At 41.5% G+C, this 16,270-nt stretch overlaps 1 protein-coding gene across 1 annotated transcript in view; it reads right to left on the reverse strand.

Moving 5' to 3' along the window:
• EGF (epidermal growth factor) overlaps positions 1-16,270 on the reverse strand; it is an 87,238-nt gene that overhangs the window by 34,489 nt on the left and 36,479 nt on the right. Inside the window, 4 exon segments of the mRNA XM_040238377.1 lie at positions 8,627-8,775; positions 9,164-9,252; positions 11,344-11,371; positions 11,374-11,471. Of these exon segments, the coding sequence (XP_040094311.1) occupies positions 8,627-8,775; positions 9,164-9,252; positions 11,344-11,371; positions 11,374-11,471 (364 nt within the window).

Raw genomic sequence — 16,270 nt, forward strand, 5'->3', positions numbered from 1 at the left:
TTAAAAAAAAAAAAAACACACAATATTTTAATTAGTTTCTCAATATTCAACCCAGTTCAGTTCAGTTCAGTTCAGTCACTCAGTTGTGTCCGACTCTTTGTGACCCAATGAACCATAGCACGCCAGGCCTCCCTGTCCATCACCAACTCCTGGAGTTCACTCAGACTCGTGTTCATCGAGTCAGTGATGACATCCAGCCATCTCATCCTCTGTCGTCCCCTTCTCCTCCTGACTCCAATCCCTCCCAGCATCAGAGTCTTTTCCAATGAGTCAACTCTTCACATGAGGTGGCCAAAGTATTGGAGTTTCAGCTTTAGCATCATTCCTTCCAAAGAAACCCCAGGGTTGATCTCCTTCAGAATGGACTGCTTGCATCTCCTTGCAGTCCAAGGGACTCTCAAGAGTCTTCTCCAACACCACAGTTCAAAAGCATCAATTCTTCAGTGCTCAGCTTTCTTCACAGTCCAGCTCTCACATCCATACATGACCACAGGAGAAACCATAGCCTTGACTAGATGGACCTTAGTTGGCAAAGTAATGTCTCTACTTTTGAATATGCTATCTAGGTTGATCATAACTTTTCTTCCAAGGAATAAGCATCTTTTAATTTCATGGCTGCAATCACCATCTGCAGTGATTTTGGACCCCCCCCAAAATAAAGTCTGACACTGTTTCCACTGTTTGCCCATCTATTTCCCATGGAGTGATGGGACCAGATGCCATGATCTTCGTTTTCTGAATGTTGAGCTTTAAGCCAACTTTTTCACTCTCCTCTTTCATTTTCATCAAGAGGCTTTTGAGTTCCTCTTCACTTTCTGCCATAAGGGTGGTGTCATCTGCATATCTGAGGTTATTGATATTTCTCCCGGCAATCTTGATTCCAGCTTGTGTTTCTTCCAGTCCAGCGTTTCTCATGATGTACTCTGCATGTAAGTTAAATAAGCAGGGTGACAATATACAGCCTTGACGTACTCCTTTTCCTATTTGGAACCAGTCTGTTGTTCCATGTCCAGTTCTAACTGTTGCTTCCTGGCCTGCATACAGATTTCTCAAGAGGCAGGTTAGGTGGTCTGGTATTCCCATCTCTCTCAGAATTTTCCACAGTTTATTGTGATCCACACAGTCAAAGGCTTTGGCATAGTCAATAAACCAGAAATAGATGTTTTTCTGGAACTCTCTTGCTTTTTCCATGATCCAGAGGATGTTGGCAATTTGATCTCTGGTTCCTCTGCCTTTTCTAAAACCAGCTTGAACATCTGGAGGTTCATGGTTCACGTATTGCTGAGGCCTGGCTTGGAGAATTTTGAGCATTACTTTACTAGCATGTGAGATGAGTGCAATTGTGTGGTAGTTTGAGCATTCTTTGGCATTGCCTTTCTTTGGGACTGGAATGAAAACTGACCATTTCCAGTCCTGTGGCCACTGCTGAGTTTTCCAAATTTGCTGGCATATTGAGTGCAGCACTTTCACAGCATCATTTTTCAGGATTTGAAATAGCTCTACTGGAATTCCATCACCTCCACTAGCTTTGTTTGTAGTGATGCTTTCTAAGGCCCACTTGACTTCACATTCCAAGATGTCTGGCTCTAGATGAGTGATCACACCATTGTGATTATCCTGGTAGGTGTTGCAAGAGGGCATCAGAGGGCAGACACACTGAAACCATACTCACAGAAATCTAGTCAATCTAATCACACTAGGACCACAGCCTTGTCTAACTCAATGAAACCAAGCCATGCCCGCAGGGCAACCCAAGACGGGCGGGTCATGGTGGAGAGGTCTGACAGAACGTGGTCCACTGGAGAAGGGAATGGCAAACCACTTCAGTATTCTTGCCTTGAGAACCCCATGAACAGTATGAAAAGGCAAAATGATAAGATACTGAAAGAGGTACTCCCCAGGTCAGTAGGTGCCCAATATGCCACTGGAGGTCAGTGCAGAAATAACTCCAGAAAGAATGAAAGGATGGAGCCAAAGCAAAAACAATACCCAGTTGTGGATGTGACTGGTGATAGAAGCAAGGTCCGATGCTGTAAAGAGCAACATTGCATAGGAACTTGGAATGTTAGGTCCATGAATCAAGGCAAATTGGAAGTGGTCAAACAGGAGATGGCAAGAGTGAATGTCAACGTTCTGGGAATCAGTGAACTAAAATGGACTGGAATGGGTGAATTTAACTCAGATGACCATTATATCTACGACTGTGGGCAGGAATCCCTCAGAAGAAATGAAGTAGCCGTCATGGTCAACAGAAGAGTCTGAAATGCAGTACTTGGATGCAATCTCAAAAACGACAGAATGATCTCTGTTCGTTTCCAAGGCAAACCATTCAGTATCACAGTAATCCAAGTCTATGCCCCAACCAGTAACACTGAAGAAGCTGAAGTTGAACGGTTTTATGAAGACCTACAAGACCTTTTAGAACTAACACCCAAAAAAGATGTCCTTTTCATTCTAGGGGACTGGAATCCAAAAGTAGGAAGTCAAGAAACACCTGGAGTAACAGGCAAATTTGGCCTAGGAATACAGAATGAAGCAGGGCAAAGACTAATAGAGTTTTGCCAAGAAAATGCATTGGTCATAGCAAACACCCTCTTCCAACAACACAAGAGAAGACTCTACACATGGACATCACCAGATGGTCAACACCAAAATCAGATTGATTATATTCTCTGCAGCAAAAGATGGAGAAGCTCTATACAGTCAACAAAAACAAGACCAGGAGCTGACTGTGGCTCAGACCATGAACTCCTTATTACCAAATTCAGACTTAAATTGAAGAAAGCAGGGAAAACCGCTAGACCATTCAGGTATGACCTAAATCAAATCCCTTATGATTATACAGTGGAAGTGAGAAATAGATTTAAGGGCCTAGATCTGATAGATAGAGTGCCTGATGAACTATGGAATGAGGTTCGTGACATTGTACAGGAGACAGGGATCAAGACCATCCCCATGGAAAAGAAATGCAAAAAAGCAAAATGGCTGTCTGGGGAGGCCTTACAAATAGCTGTGAAAAGAAGAGAAGCAAAAAGCCAAGGAAAAAAGGAAAGATATAAGCATCTGAATGCAGAGTTCCAAAGAATAGCAAGTAGAGATAAGAAAGCCTTCTTCAGCGATCAATGCAAAGAAATAGAGGAAAACAGAATGGGAAAGAAAATTGGAGATACCAAGGGAACATTTCATGCAAAGATGGGCTCGATAAAGGACAGAAATGATCTGGACCTAACAGAAGCAGAAGATATTAAGAAGAGGTGGCAAGAATACACAGAAGAATTGTACAAAAAAGATCTTCACGACCCGGATAATATTCAACCCACGTTATTAAAATACGCAGTGAAAGGTAAGGTAAGAGGGGCTCTGTCAGTGGCCCGATAGGGTTAAAGCCAGGATGTGTAAATAAATACCACCATTCCTTTCTCTTCACAACTTCCCAGCTCCTGCTGAAACCAGTAAGAGCCAGAGGAACCACCAGCCTCTGGCCACAGACCCCGGGGAGCAGGGAGAGCAGATCTCTCAGGGCCACAGAGTCAGCCAACACAAGGACGGGAAGGGGAGCGTTATATGAACTTTAATTTTCTTCCATGTGATTCTAAGACAAATGGGAGAATTGAAATATTATTTGCCACCCTTCACATTAAAAATGATAACAACTCTGTAATCTGGCTAGGGAGAAAACTTTTGTTTTCTAAGTTTTTCCATTTGCCAAACAAGTCTTTATTATCAAATAAATATTTACGAAGCACCTAATGTGTATCAGGGATTGCCTTAAGCATTGGAGACACAGTAGTATACAAAACCCAGCTCTGTCCTTAAAGAGCTTAAAGATCCGCAGAAGAGTGGGGCAGGGCGGGGTGGGGGGAGCGGATAGGGCCAGGAGGGAGGGCAGGAGGGAAGAGAAAAAGAGGAAGAGGGAATTATATTACGGAATGTGTAAGAATGCAACTGACACAGAGGGAAGTAAGTCAGAAAGAGAAAAACAGGTATCATACGCCGTGCTTAGTTGCTCAGTTGTGTCTGACTTTTTGCGACCCCATGGACTGCAGCACGCCAGGCTCCTCTGCTCACGGGGATTCTCCAGACAAGAATACTGGAGTGGGTTGCCATTCCCTTCTTCAGGGGATCTTTCCAATCCAGGGATCAAACCCAAGTCTCCCGCACTGCAGGCAGATTCTTTACCATCTGAGCAAGCAAGTAAGCCCAAATATCGTATATTAGTGCATATATATGGGATCTAGAAAGATGGTACTGATGAACCTATATGCAGGGAAAGAAGAGAGACACAAACACAGAGAACAGACTTGTGGGCAAAGAGGGGGAAGGAGAGGGTGGGCCAAATCAAGAGAGTGACATTGACATGTATACATTCAGTTCAGTTCATTTCAGTCGCTCAGTCGTGTCCGACTCTTTGTGACTCCATGGACTGCAGCAGGCCAGGCCTCCCTGTCCATCACCAACTCCCAGAGTCCACCCAAACCCATGTCCATTGAGTCGGTGATGCCATCCAGCCATCTCATCCTCTGTTGTCCCCTTCTCCTCCTGCCCTCAATCTTTCCCAGCATCAGTGTCTTTTCAAATGAGTCAGCTCTTCACTTCAGGTGGCCAAAGTATTGGAGTTTCTGTTTCAACATCATTAACGTGTAAAATAGATAGCCAGTGGGATGTTGCTATATAGCAGAGGGAGCTCAGCGTGGTGCTCTGTGACAACCTAGAAGGGTGGGATAGGGTGGGAGGTGGGAGACAGTCTCAAGAGGGAGGGGACATGTGTACACATATGGCTGATTCATGCTGCTGTGTGGCAGAAACCTATGCAACATTGTAAAGCAATTATTCTACAAGTAAAAATAAACAAAAACAAAACAAGCAAACAAAAAAGAATGCAACTGGCAGATTCAGGGCCATGGCTTGGAGTACACCATGAGCCCCAGCAGCTCCCTGGAACAGGCAGGATCACAAACAGAAGGGATAAGAAAGAACCTCCCTTCCCTTCCACATGAGGCCTGCTTGCCCAGTTTTCCCACTGCAACCTAGAAAGTACAGCTATATGTCATTCAATAAACATCTGGAAAGGCCTAGCCCTTGTTCTTCCAGGCAGTGTGTGCACACAACCGACCTGCCCAGAAACACAGGGCAGGATCATTCCCTCCTCCCTGTCCTACAGAACAAACGCTAAGGAGGTCTTCTCCAGGTGGCTTGCTCGAGTGCCCGTTCTAGACAGGGGAAGGGGCTTGATTTCTTCTTCCTCACATGCCATATGCAAGGGGGAGACAAAGGTAACCATGGCTCAGGGCCTGGGCTGGGGCAAGTACACTTTGCAAACGATCAACTTAGGGCAGTGGATAATTGGAAATTATTTGTACTGCAGTGCCACTTCATTCCTAGATGAAGAGGTTGTAGGAAGGGTACTGCTAGGCAGAAGGCATTTTTGAACTCAATGTGTCAACTTCGCTCAGTCACAGCTGTCACTGTGCCTGTGCCCTTGGTAGGAGGCAAGGAATTCTGAAGCCACTTGCTTGTGACCAGAGGGGATACAGCTGTCAGTTCTGATCTCATTGTTATATCATCTCTAAATTCTCAGTTTTGAGCGGGAATGGGGGGTGAGAATTGACACAGATGAAAGCTCCTGAGTCTGGAGCTGTCTCAGGCAGGACGGCTGGTATTTTCTCTCAAAGCTCCTCAAGGGGGTCACCCAAAACAGACTTCTGCTTAATTCAGCCAGAAAGCACATCTTGAACTCCAGTGTTGGTCATGAGAAAGCAAAGACAAGGACAAACATTTGGGTTCACATGAGTTCAAGCATAATCCCCAATCGAGTGGAACATCTTTCTTTTTAGAGTCGTTATCTAATTGGTCTCAATGCCACCACTGGGATCCTCTAAACCAAAGGTCCTCAACCTCTAAACCAAAGGTGCCTCAATCATCTGCCTGATGATCTGGGGCAGAGCTGATCCAATAGTAACAGAAATAAAGTGCACAATAAATGTAATGTACTTGAATCATTCCAAAAGCATCCTTCCACCCCTGGTCCATGGAAAAATTGTCTTCCACGAAACTGGTCCTTGGTACCAAAAAGGTTGGGGATGCTAACCTAAATCCATCCTGTTTCCAGGGCAAGAGCTGTCCAGCCAGAACTCTAGAAGAGTGATTTTCTTACCTTATAGTGGTTTTTGTCACCTAAAAAAGATGAGCAAACAGATTTCTTCCTGATTCTTTTCACTAAGGATCTGACTTTAGGAATCAGGACCCCTTATCACTAAATAATAACATTGCCAGGGGAATTACCAACTTCCTTCCTTCCTACAGTTAGATGTTAATATGAATCTGTCTTCTCCTAAGCCAATATAAACCATAAGCATCCATTCTGCTTTTTTTCTTTTTTAACTTGGTTAAGAGTTACTATATAATCTAATATCACAAGCTAGGAATCCCAGTTATTTAAATCAAATTTCTAGCTAATATCAAGGTTTTCACACTATAAACCTCTCATTTCCAGACAAATTAAAGGTTTTCTCTTAGCAGCTGCCTTTAGAGGGAAGAGGACTTGAGAAGGGCTTGTTATTACTCAAGTCAATGAACTAGGGAATTTGAGGTCTGATACTTCAGGATAGGGTGGTGCTTGTCTATCTCCTGAAGGCACTGCCTTAGCAGTAGGTACTACAGTACTATTAATCAAACATGTAAAATTAGAGGTGCGATGAGAATGTGAGAAACGTGAGGAGACCAGCATCCTTAGAGAGTCCAAAAGTGCTGACATCTGCTGTCCTGATCAACGTTTCCGAGAACAGCCGTGTACAAGCTCTGTCATTATGCACAGGTAACATTTTAAATGTCCTTTTAAGTAGGTTCAAAACAGAAAAGACCATTATTATGATTTTTATCATTATTACAACTGAAGTTGATTTTCACTTGTTATAGGACTCTGGGTCGAGCACATTTAATCAACCTTGGTTGTTGGAGGCAGCACATACCTATGATTATTAAAAACATAAGTTTCGGAAATGGTCGCCCTTGAGTTCAAATGCCAGATCCAATACTTGCTGGCTGCTTGACCTTGGGAAAGTTGTTTTACCTCTCTGATTCTCAATTTTTTTAATTTTAAAGTTGGGGATATGAAAACTTATCTTTTGGGGTGTCAATATGGATACGAAGCTCTTAGTGCAGTATCTGGTGCATTTCAGTTATTCAGTAAATGAATAAATACAAAAAGAATAAAGAAATGGGATAAAGGTATGGCTAAACAAATAAGCAAATAAGTGAACAAATTAATTAAAATATACTCGGTCTGGACAGAGAAATACCGTATTATTCATAGCTGAGCACCACATCATACATCTGGCTCATTTTTAAAAGCCCGTTTGTTTCCCATGGGTTATCGAGGCCAAAAGAGATTTTCTGGGACATAGAAAAGCTGCCCTGAAGCATTTAAACCCACTCCCTGGGACTTCTTCCTCTGTGTTGGGACCACTGTTTGAAGTGAAATCCCAGCTCATTCTCTCTTTTACTTTAATGTGGCTACGGAGGTGCCAGAGGTTTGAGTTGGCCACCAGGTCGCTCCATAGCTTTAAGATCCTGAGACAGTGTCCCAGGGCCTAGAGTCTCTAAGCCTGTGATTGGGTCTTTCTCACTCAGAAGCAGGAAGTAGACTCTCATTAGCGAACAGCAGAGACGCAGCCACTTCTCTCTCCTCCCTCCTCCCCACCCCAACTGTTCCTGGGGCTCACGCAGGACACACACACACACACACACTCACACTCAAGTGCAGCAGTGCTTCCTGCAGCCCCAAGAGCAGTGTGCCCAGAGGGCAGACACACCACAGCTTCCCTCTGGTTCTGCTGTCTCCCAGCAAAGAGAAAACACACCATCTCTCCGCCCTGAAGAGGACTTTCCTCACAACTCCAGCGTGAAGCACTTGCTCCCTCCTTCACACTCATTTAAAAGAGCCAACATGTGGGTTCCAGCAAGACTTGCCCTTTGAATGTTGTACAACGTTGAATAAATCACTTAGCTTTATGAGGCTTAGTTTCCCCCTGCCTCCGCAACCTGTAAAATGAAGGGGAAGTTGGTCCCCGAAGCTCCTTCCAGAGCGCCCTCTGGGAGTACCCACCTTCATTTGACAATTATTTATGCATGACCTTATGACATTTTTTATGCTGAGATTCGGACCAAGTGTTTGCATTAGTTTTTCCTGTGTATATGCACTTTGTCTCCCTGGCTACACTAAGCTGACTGGAAGCATGGAGCTTCTCATGCTCCTGTGTATCTTCCCTGCCACCTAGGTAACAGCTGACCCATAGCAGATCCTCAGAAAAAGCATGCGGATTGTATCCAGACAGGCTTTGCGTTTCTCTGATTACAACAGCCTGAAGTGCAAAAACACACGCTGCTTTCTTGGTCCTCAACATTCACCCTTAATGAAAGATAGAATCTTGATGAAAGGAGGAAGGTCCTGCTTGGTGGTGGGGAGCAGGGTAGGGAGGGACTGTGAGCAGCACTGGGGCAGCCTCCTCTGATGCCAGTCAGGAGACCAGCAATATCCTCCTGTTTTCCAAGTGAAGGATGAGGCCGACTGTACTACATATCCATCACTCCCATCCCATGTGACTTAGCAACAAAAGAGGAAACATACCCTCTGTCTGTCCAGTAGAGTTTATGGCCAATCCAGTCAATAGCAAGACCTTCTGCTAAACCTACTTTTTCCTCAATAAGCCTTTCTCACTGGGAACCATCCATATTAGCTCTTTCTATCCACTTCAGGACTATATGGACAAAGTATATCTACGAAAGAGAACACAGGCATACAGTCTGATATGTTTAAAAACTTAGCATGGAATATATACCAACAGGGTTAGTAAATCTTTGTATCATACAGTATAATCATTCAGAGCTTGGCTTTGGAGATAGATGCACCTGGAACTGAACTCTCTCTCTGCTGCTTCCCAGATGTGTATAAACTTAAGCAAATTACTCAATGTCTCAGGAGCTCAGCTTCCTTATTGGCAAAATGGGAATAATGCTATCAAGTGCATTAATTTTATAGACACACACACACACACACATACCCTTAGCCTTGTGCCTGGCACATATTTCTATTCCAGGTAGTTTGCTCATCTTTGATCACTGGACAATAACAAAGCCATCATATTTAAACTCTAATGGCTGCTACAGCCTGAAAGGGAGCAAAGATGAGCAGTTTAATGGGGGCTGTAAGCTGAGGTTTATCTTCCACGGCTTGATCTACAGGACTCCACTTCACTGCAAGTCAGGGCACAAGGCTTCATCTCCCTGTTTGGCATTTATTTGTTTGATCACCTTGGTTAAATCATTTTACTTATTTATATATTTTTTAAATTGAAGTATAGCTGATGTATGATATACATTGCAGGTATATAATATAGTTATTTACCATTTTTAAAGTTTATGTTCCATTTATAGTTATTATAAATACTGGCTATAGTCTCTGTGTTGTACAGTATATCTTTTAGCTTATTTAACATGGTACATAATAGTTTAAACCTCTTAATTCCTTTCCCCTATATTGCCCCTCCCCACTTCCCTCTCCCAACTGGTAATCACTAGTTTGTTGTTTTATATCTGTGAGCTTGCTTCTTCTTTGTTATATTCACTAGTTCATTGTATTTTTTTAGATTCCACATATAAGTTATATCATATAGTATTTTTCTTCCTCTGTCTGGCTTATTTGACTTAGCATAATACCCTCCATATCCATCCATGTTGTTGCAAATGGCAATTTTTCATTTTTTATGGCTATTATATTGTTTTATTTATTTATACCACATCTTTATTCGTTCATCTGTCAATGGAGACTTAGTTGCTTCCATATCTTGCCAATTGTAAATAATGCTGCAATGAACATTGGGGTGCATGTATCTTTTTGAATTAGTATTTTTACTTTTTTCTGATATATACCCAGGAGTGGAATTGCTGGGTTATATTGCTGGGTTTATTTTTAGTTTATTGAGAACTCTCCATACTGTTTTCCACAGTGGTTGTACCAATTTACATTCCCAATAACAGTGTGCATGGTTCATTTAAGTCATTTAATCTCAATTTTCTCAGCTATAAAAATCACAAAATCAGATGAGATATTTGCTAAAGTTCCTTTCATCTCTAACAATATATAATTTTGTTTTAAATTATCAGTTTTGTTCAACAGAACATACCCTGCAAGTACAAAGTTCCTTTTCAGTTTAGTATGCAGACTATCAAACAGGTACAAGAATAAAAACAGGGATATTTTCACAGTCCTCTGTGTAGCCATGATTCCTAAAAGCACACTCACTGGCATCTACACCATGACAACAGCAAAACAGTCAGAAGGTAATTTTTGAAAATAATTTGTAGTGTCATTAATATGTCAGCAATAAGTAGGGTATCTCACACCTCTACCTGCTATAACTGTAGCAAGACAGTTTTTGCTACTCTGACAAGGCGTGAAAGAAAGTTCAAGCATCCTGAAAGCCACCATTTAAACTGTCACAGTTTATTCTTTCAAATATAGATTTTCTTATCAAAATTACTCTTGGGATAAAGTAGCACTATTTCCCCTGAAAAGATATAGCCATTAAGGAAGGAACTTGACAAGGACAAGATATCCCATCCTCTGCTCTTCAGCCTTCTCAATGCTAACAGGGGCCCTTTACCTGAACGTGGGAACATTCCCCAGCAGTTTTACTCTGGCTGAAACCCAGCCTTCCAGATCACTGTTCTACACAATGGCTCTCATCTACTGGTCCCATGTAAGCAGGGGGCCACAATTAACAGGCAGATCCCAGGTTTACCTAAAGTCTCACCCCAACTAATTCCACTGAATTCTTTTTGTCAGTACTTCACTGGCCCTCCCAGGAGAAGGGACACAGCATTTCTCCCTAGGTTCATTACATTGAGTCTGGAGTCTCAAAACAGGAAAAGCCTAACATAACCGGCCCTGGCACAGTCTCAAGATTCTGAACAAACGGTTACATGATGAGATGTGGGAATCACATACTCTTTGAGGATCTCTTATGAAACCTAAAAAACTTGACAATACTGAACATTTTGCACACCGTCAAACCAAACCCACGGAGGTCCACGGAGTCCACTCAGAATTCCTGCCTTATATTCATCCCTGCGTAGCCTCTGAAAGTATTTGATCTAGGAACAGAAGATATAAAGGAAAGCTGAAAGTGCTACAAATGCTTTAAAATTGGGGGGGGGGGAAATAACCTTCCTTTTCGGGGGGGAAATATGAGGAAATTTTAATTTGGTTTCACATTGAAGCTCTTGATGACCCACTGAAGACCAGCCACTGGCTAAGCTGAGCTGAGCTTGCTCACCACAGATTACCTTCACAGTTCTTTCCATCTTGGCTTAAAAAGTGTATCCCTCTGCACACGTGCACACTTGGGACTTAGGCTCTTGCTCACACATGCTGCCGCTGCAGTTACCTTTCTTCAGTTTGCAGAGTTTCTAATCTAAAGAGAAGACAGTTAATTTGGAGCAGCGGTGTGTTTTGACAGGGATGCTACATGATCCCTGCCTGGTTCTTAAGAACTCCAATCTTCCTGCGACATCAGCAGGAATGTTGTTTCACAGTGGTGGCACTGCTCTAGGGTCAAAACATAGCCCAGATTACTCAGCATTCCAAAGCCCATTTATTTCTCTAATCGTACTCCTTCTACAGTAGCTCTCAGAATGAACAAAGTGTGTATGTTAGTAGTTCAGGCGTGTCCAGCTCTTTGCAACCCCGTGGACTGTATAGCCCACCAGGCTGCTCTGTCTGTGAGATTCTCCAGGCAAGAATACTAGAGTGGGTTGCCATGCCCTTCTCGAGGGGATCTTCCTGACCCAAGGACAGAACCCGGTTCTCCTGCATTGCAGACAGATTCTTTACTGTCTAAGCAAACAGGGAAGTCCTAGTTCTCAGGTTAGGACATACAATTAAATGGAAATGTCATTCCTTGGGTTATAAACACTAAGTACAACTTAACAGCTTTATCTTTTTGACCCGCTTTTATGAAAATATGTATTTATTTTAAAAAAGGCACAAAACAAATGTTTTTTGTTTTTCTGATGGTTTCTTGTTGAAAATGCTGAAAATGAAGTATGTTTAAGAAGCAAAAAAGGTACCAGAGTAAGAACACGTTTTCTTAAGTATAATATTTGCAGGTCAGATCTATATATTTATTTATTTTTAGGGTCATTATGTAAAGAACAGCATCTTTCAGACAATATATTCCATTGCCATATGTCGTATCCTCAAATTTCTGAGTTTATTGCTGCCAGCATTCCTTGTTTCATAAAATAGCCAGAGTGAGTAGTAAAATCTGCTCAGTGAGGTAGGCGCTTGGGCTAAATTAGCCAAATACACTGGACAACAAATGGCCAACTTGGTACCTTTGGTTATCGGAGTCCTGGGCTAAACTGGCAACACATGTATCCCTATTCACAATTTGCTCATTTTTTTTTCTACCAATTTTAATGACTTTATGAAATACTATGGGATAAGCTTGAGTTTGAGGACAGCTCTCAAGCTGCATTTTGGAGGCCAGAGCTCTGGCAATAGAAGACGGCAGGGGAAGAGGACTGGGGCCATGGACCAGGAATCCTGGCATAACTGAGGTCAGTGACAGCCTGAGTAATGTGAGGAGCCAAGAACCTACCAAAAGGACCACTGAAAACCCAGCCTTCTGTGAAAGAAACAAGCACAAGCAATAAGTCAGCGAGAGCCTACACACAGCAGTGTGAGAGGCCTAAGCTGTCCTCCATGTAGGTTTGTTTCCCTGGTCTCTGTTCATCTATTAGTACCTAGAATGATGGCACCTAACCCTGACTCTGCCCCTTTCCCTCTACTTCAAGTTACTAATCGCATTCCTTGACCAACAAACCATCACACGTGCATACGTCACTAAGCTGTGTCCTACTCCTTGCAACCCTGTGGACTGTAGCCTGCCAGGCTCCTCTGTCCATGGGATTCTTCAGGCAAGAATACTAGAGTGGGTTGTCATTTCCTTCTCCAGAGGATCTTGCCAACCTGTAGATGGAACTCAGGTCTCCTGCACTGATGGGCAGGTTCTTTACCTAAGAGCCACTTGAGAAGCACAAAGCATCACATGTTGAAAACATAGTCTTGTCCCCTTGAAAATGTTTCTAATCTACAATGAGATCTCGTGGGGGGCATGTCACCTTCTAGAGATTCTGACCTGATAAATGAAGGGAAAGGTTCATCTTCACCAGAATCTGGATCAACTGTGATGGTAAGAGTCTCCACAGTACACTTTAAGAAACACTGGCCTAATATGCTAAGGGAGCACCCCACTTTCACCTAAGTTACTGACACCTCCTTTTAGCTAATCTGTGTTATTTCTCTGGTCATTTTAAACTTGTTTACTCAGATCTCTTGATAGAGTTAAATGCACAATGTTTCTGATTATTTATACTACTGTAATACTACCTACTAAGTCAGGTAAGATTTACACAGAATAGTTTGGGATATTGATTCCAAAATTTTTGTTTCTTGTCCACAGTTTTTATGCCAATTACACATTTAGTACATTGTTCATGTTCCTACATGCTTCTATCAACATTTTAATTAAGAAAATTAAGAACCAAATGACCCCAGTTTTTAAAGTAAGTGACTAAAGTCAGAAACTCAAAGACGTATTAGAGACAAAATGTACCTACTTCAATTTCTAAAAAAGAGCATGTGATTGTTTTAACTGTACTTTTTATAATATTTACAAGTGAGAAGCAACAAAAATCCAGCAAGGTCTGATTCAGCCTTTTAATAGCACCAAAGTGCTACCACTTTCTTGAGGTAACAAAAAATTGAGGGATCATGCTTCCTATAAATATCTTTTATAAAAATCTTTCCAAACCAAGCATGATAGATGACCACTGAACTTAAGAGTTGGGAAAACTGAGTTCTGTCTCAGTACTGCTTTTATATAAAATCACTTTATCTCTTTGACTTCAGTTTCCATGAAATAAAAGTGTTGAAGTAGATAGCTCCTGAAATCTCTCACTGAAAAAAACATTATGGTTCTATACAGAATCAGATGTTTGTTGTAAATTCCTCTAAGTTTACATCTTTAAGGATACTCAAACCTTAATTACTGCTTATAAATGTTAAGGGATATTCAAACTGACTTATGAGGAAAACAGTGAGTGTCTAGGGTATAGGAAATTGCTCTTTCATCTATATCCATTGTTTTTTATCTCTTTTCTTCTTGTACTTTTCTATTACCTCTTACTTACTCTTCTGTGTGTTCTTATCATTAACATTGCCATTATCATCACAATTATATATGTATATGCATGTGCATATATGTATCTCTTTTTCATTAACCAAGAAGCTTTTGAAGATATGGCATGTATTCCATTCACATTTATAGTCCAAGTAGCACCTAACCTGGTGCCTTTTACCACACAGGGTGCTACAAACATCTGGAATACATGCACAAAAATCTGTGCTAGTGAAACCTGCAACTTAACTCCCTTCTTTGGCTTTTTCTTGAATATCCAGTCAACCTCAGAGTTAGAACTCAAACAGATGGTCAGTACTCTTTACTATACCACATTGCTGATGATTTTACTGATACTTATTACCAATATACAATATTATTCAATGGTAAACATACGAGAAAAGCAATCACTATTCTACTCTGAATGGTTGTGCTAATGATGTGACCTGAATTCAGACACTCAACACCTAAAAGCCATTTTAGGAAGCGGCAAAACAGAGGATTGAGAGCTGTATTTTGCTTAATCTCCTTAATCTTCTGCTGTGCTTTAGCCTCAAATTAGGTTGAAGCCAGCACTCAGAATGCTGCTGCTGACCTCAGATAACACCCCTCCTGGAGCTCAGCAGTGCAGCCTGATTACCTTTGAGATCAAATTAAAGCTTCTTAATCATGGAATTTAATGTCTACCCCCAACTGCGCCTTCAATAACTGTCCAGCACACCCTCATGAGCCTTGCTACAGCCAAGCAAACTATAGATTTTTACCTTGGGCCAGTTTTGAAACAACACACGTGGGATCCCCAAGCCTGCGTCTTTCCACTGATCACACCTTTTGCTCAACCTCAAATTCAGTGTCACAGTCACATCACCCACAAAGCCTTTCCAGTCTCTTCCATTTGAAACCATTCACTTGAGTCATTCTTGTAACTAAATATTTAGCAGCCCCAGTGGTTACAAAATTTGAATACTGTTTTATAAAGCATTTATAGTATCACATGTATATTTTCATAATAAGCCCTTGAGCTGTGTACAGCAATTATTGCCTTCATTTTATAGATTATGAAGCAGTATCTTAAGGATCACATATAGATAATAAGGGGTAGGACTGGGACTCAAATTCCAGTCTTCAGTGAGACACCCCATCTCTTTAATACAGATAACATGTGTGTATGTGTACATGTATATATGTATACTTGTGTGTGTGTATATAGAACAATGGGTTTTCTAGAAAAATACATTTATATTAGTGATATTCTATATTAATATATACCATTTACTGATATATATCAGTTATTAACATATTAACAGATTTTATACTATATTTTTATATAATATGTAAATTGTATGTACCTAGTATATTTTTCTATAAATGTCCATGATTTTTGTTTTCTTTATTTATTGTCTATTTCATTAGTGAGTTTCCTGAATCAATGGCTCACTCACCTCGCTCAAAAAACCTCCCAAACAGTATAATATAGGAGTTCTTTGTTAACAGGAAAGAAAGAGGAAGAAACAAGAAAAGTTATTCTGTGCTATTGCAATTCCTAATTATAGTAGGAAATCACTTAGCCAGAATTTAGCTACTTGGTATCATTATCTATCTAAACCTAAGAATCAGAAAGTAAACAAATCAACAGCCTCTGAGCAGTTAACAAATAAATGCCTCTCACTCACAGAAGAGCCTTAACTAAAGGCGCACTGGGTCTTTGTGTATTTCAGATCTGTTTCTGAGGAGCTTGGCCCGCCCACAACACAATGATGGTGTGCAGGCCTCCGCCCATCTCCTCACTGCCACCCCTCATTTCTCTCCACCCAAGGCAGGTGGCTGCAAGATTCCAGGGTTCTTTCTTGCTGCGCCCAGATGCAGCCTCAGCCCAGCACTGCAGACCACTAAGGCTTAGTTACTGGTCACTTTTCCCACCACCATATCCTCATGTCATGACTCTTCTTGAAGAAAGATGGCATAATGTAGAGTGTGAAAATGATAACTGCAATGAATAAAAACATGTCAAATGTTTTTTACATCCTTGA

The sequence above is a fragment of the Oryx dammah genome, unplaced genomic scaffold, assembly GCF_014754425.2.
Source record: "Oryx dammah isolate SB20612 unplaced genomic scaffold, SCBI_Odam_1.1 HiC_scaffold_3, whole genome shotgun sequence".
In the NCBI taxonomy this organism is placed as follows: domain Eukaryota; kingdom Metazoa; phylum Chordata; class Mammalia; order Artiodactyla; family Bovidae; genus Oryx; species Oryx dammah.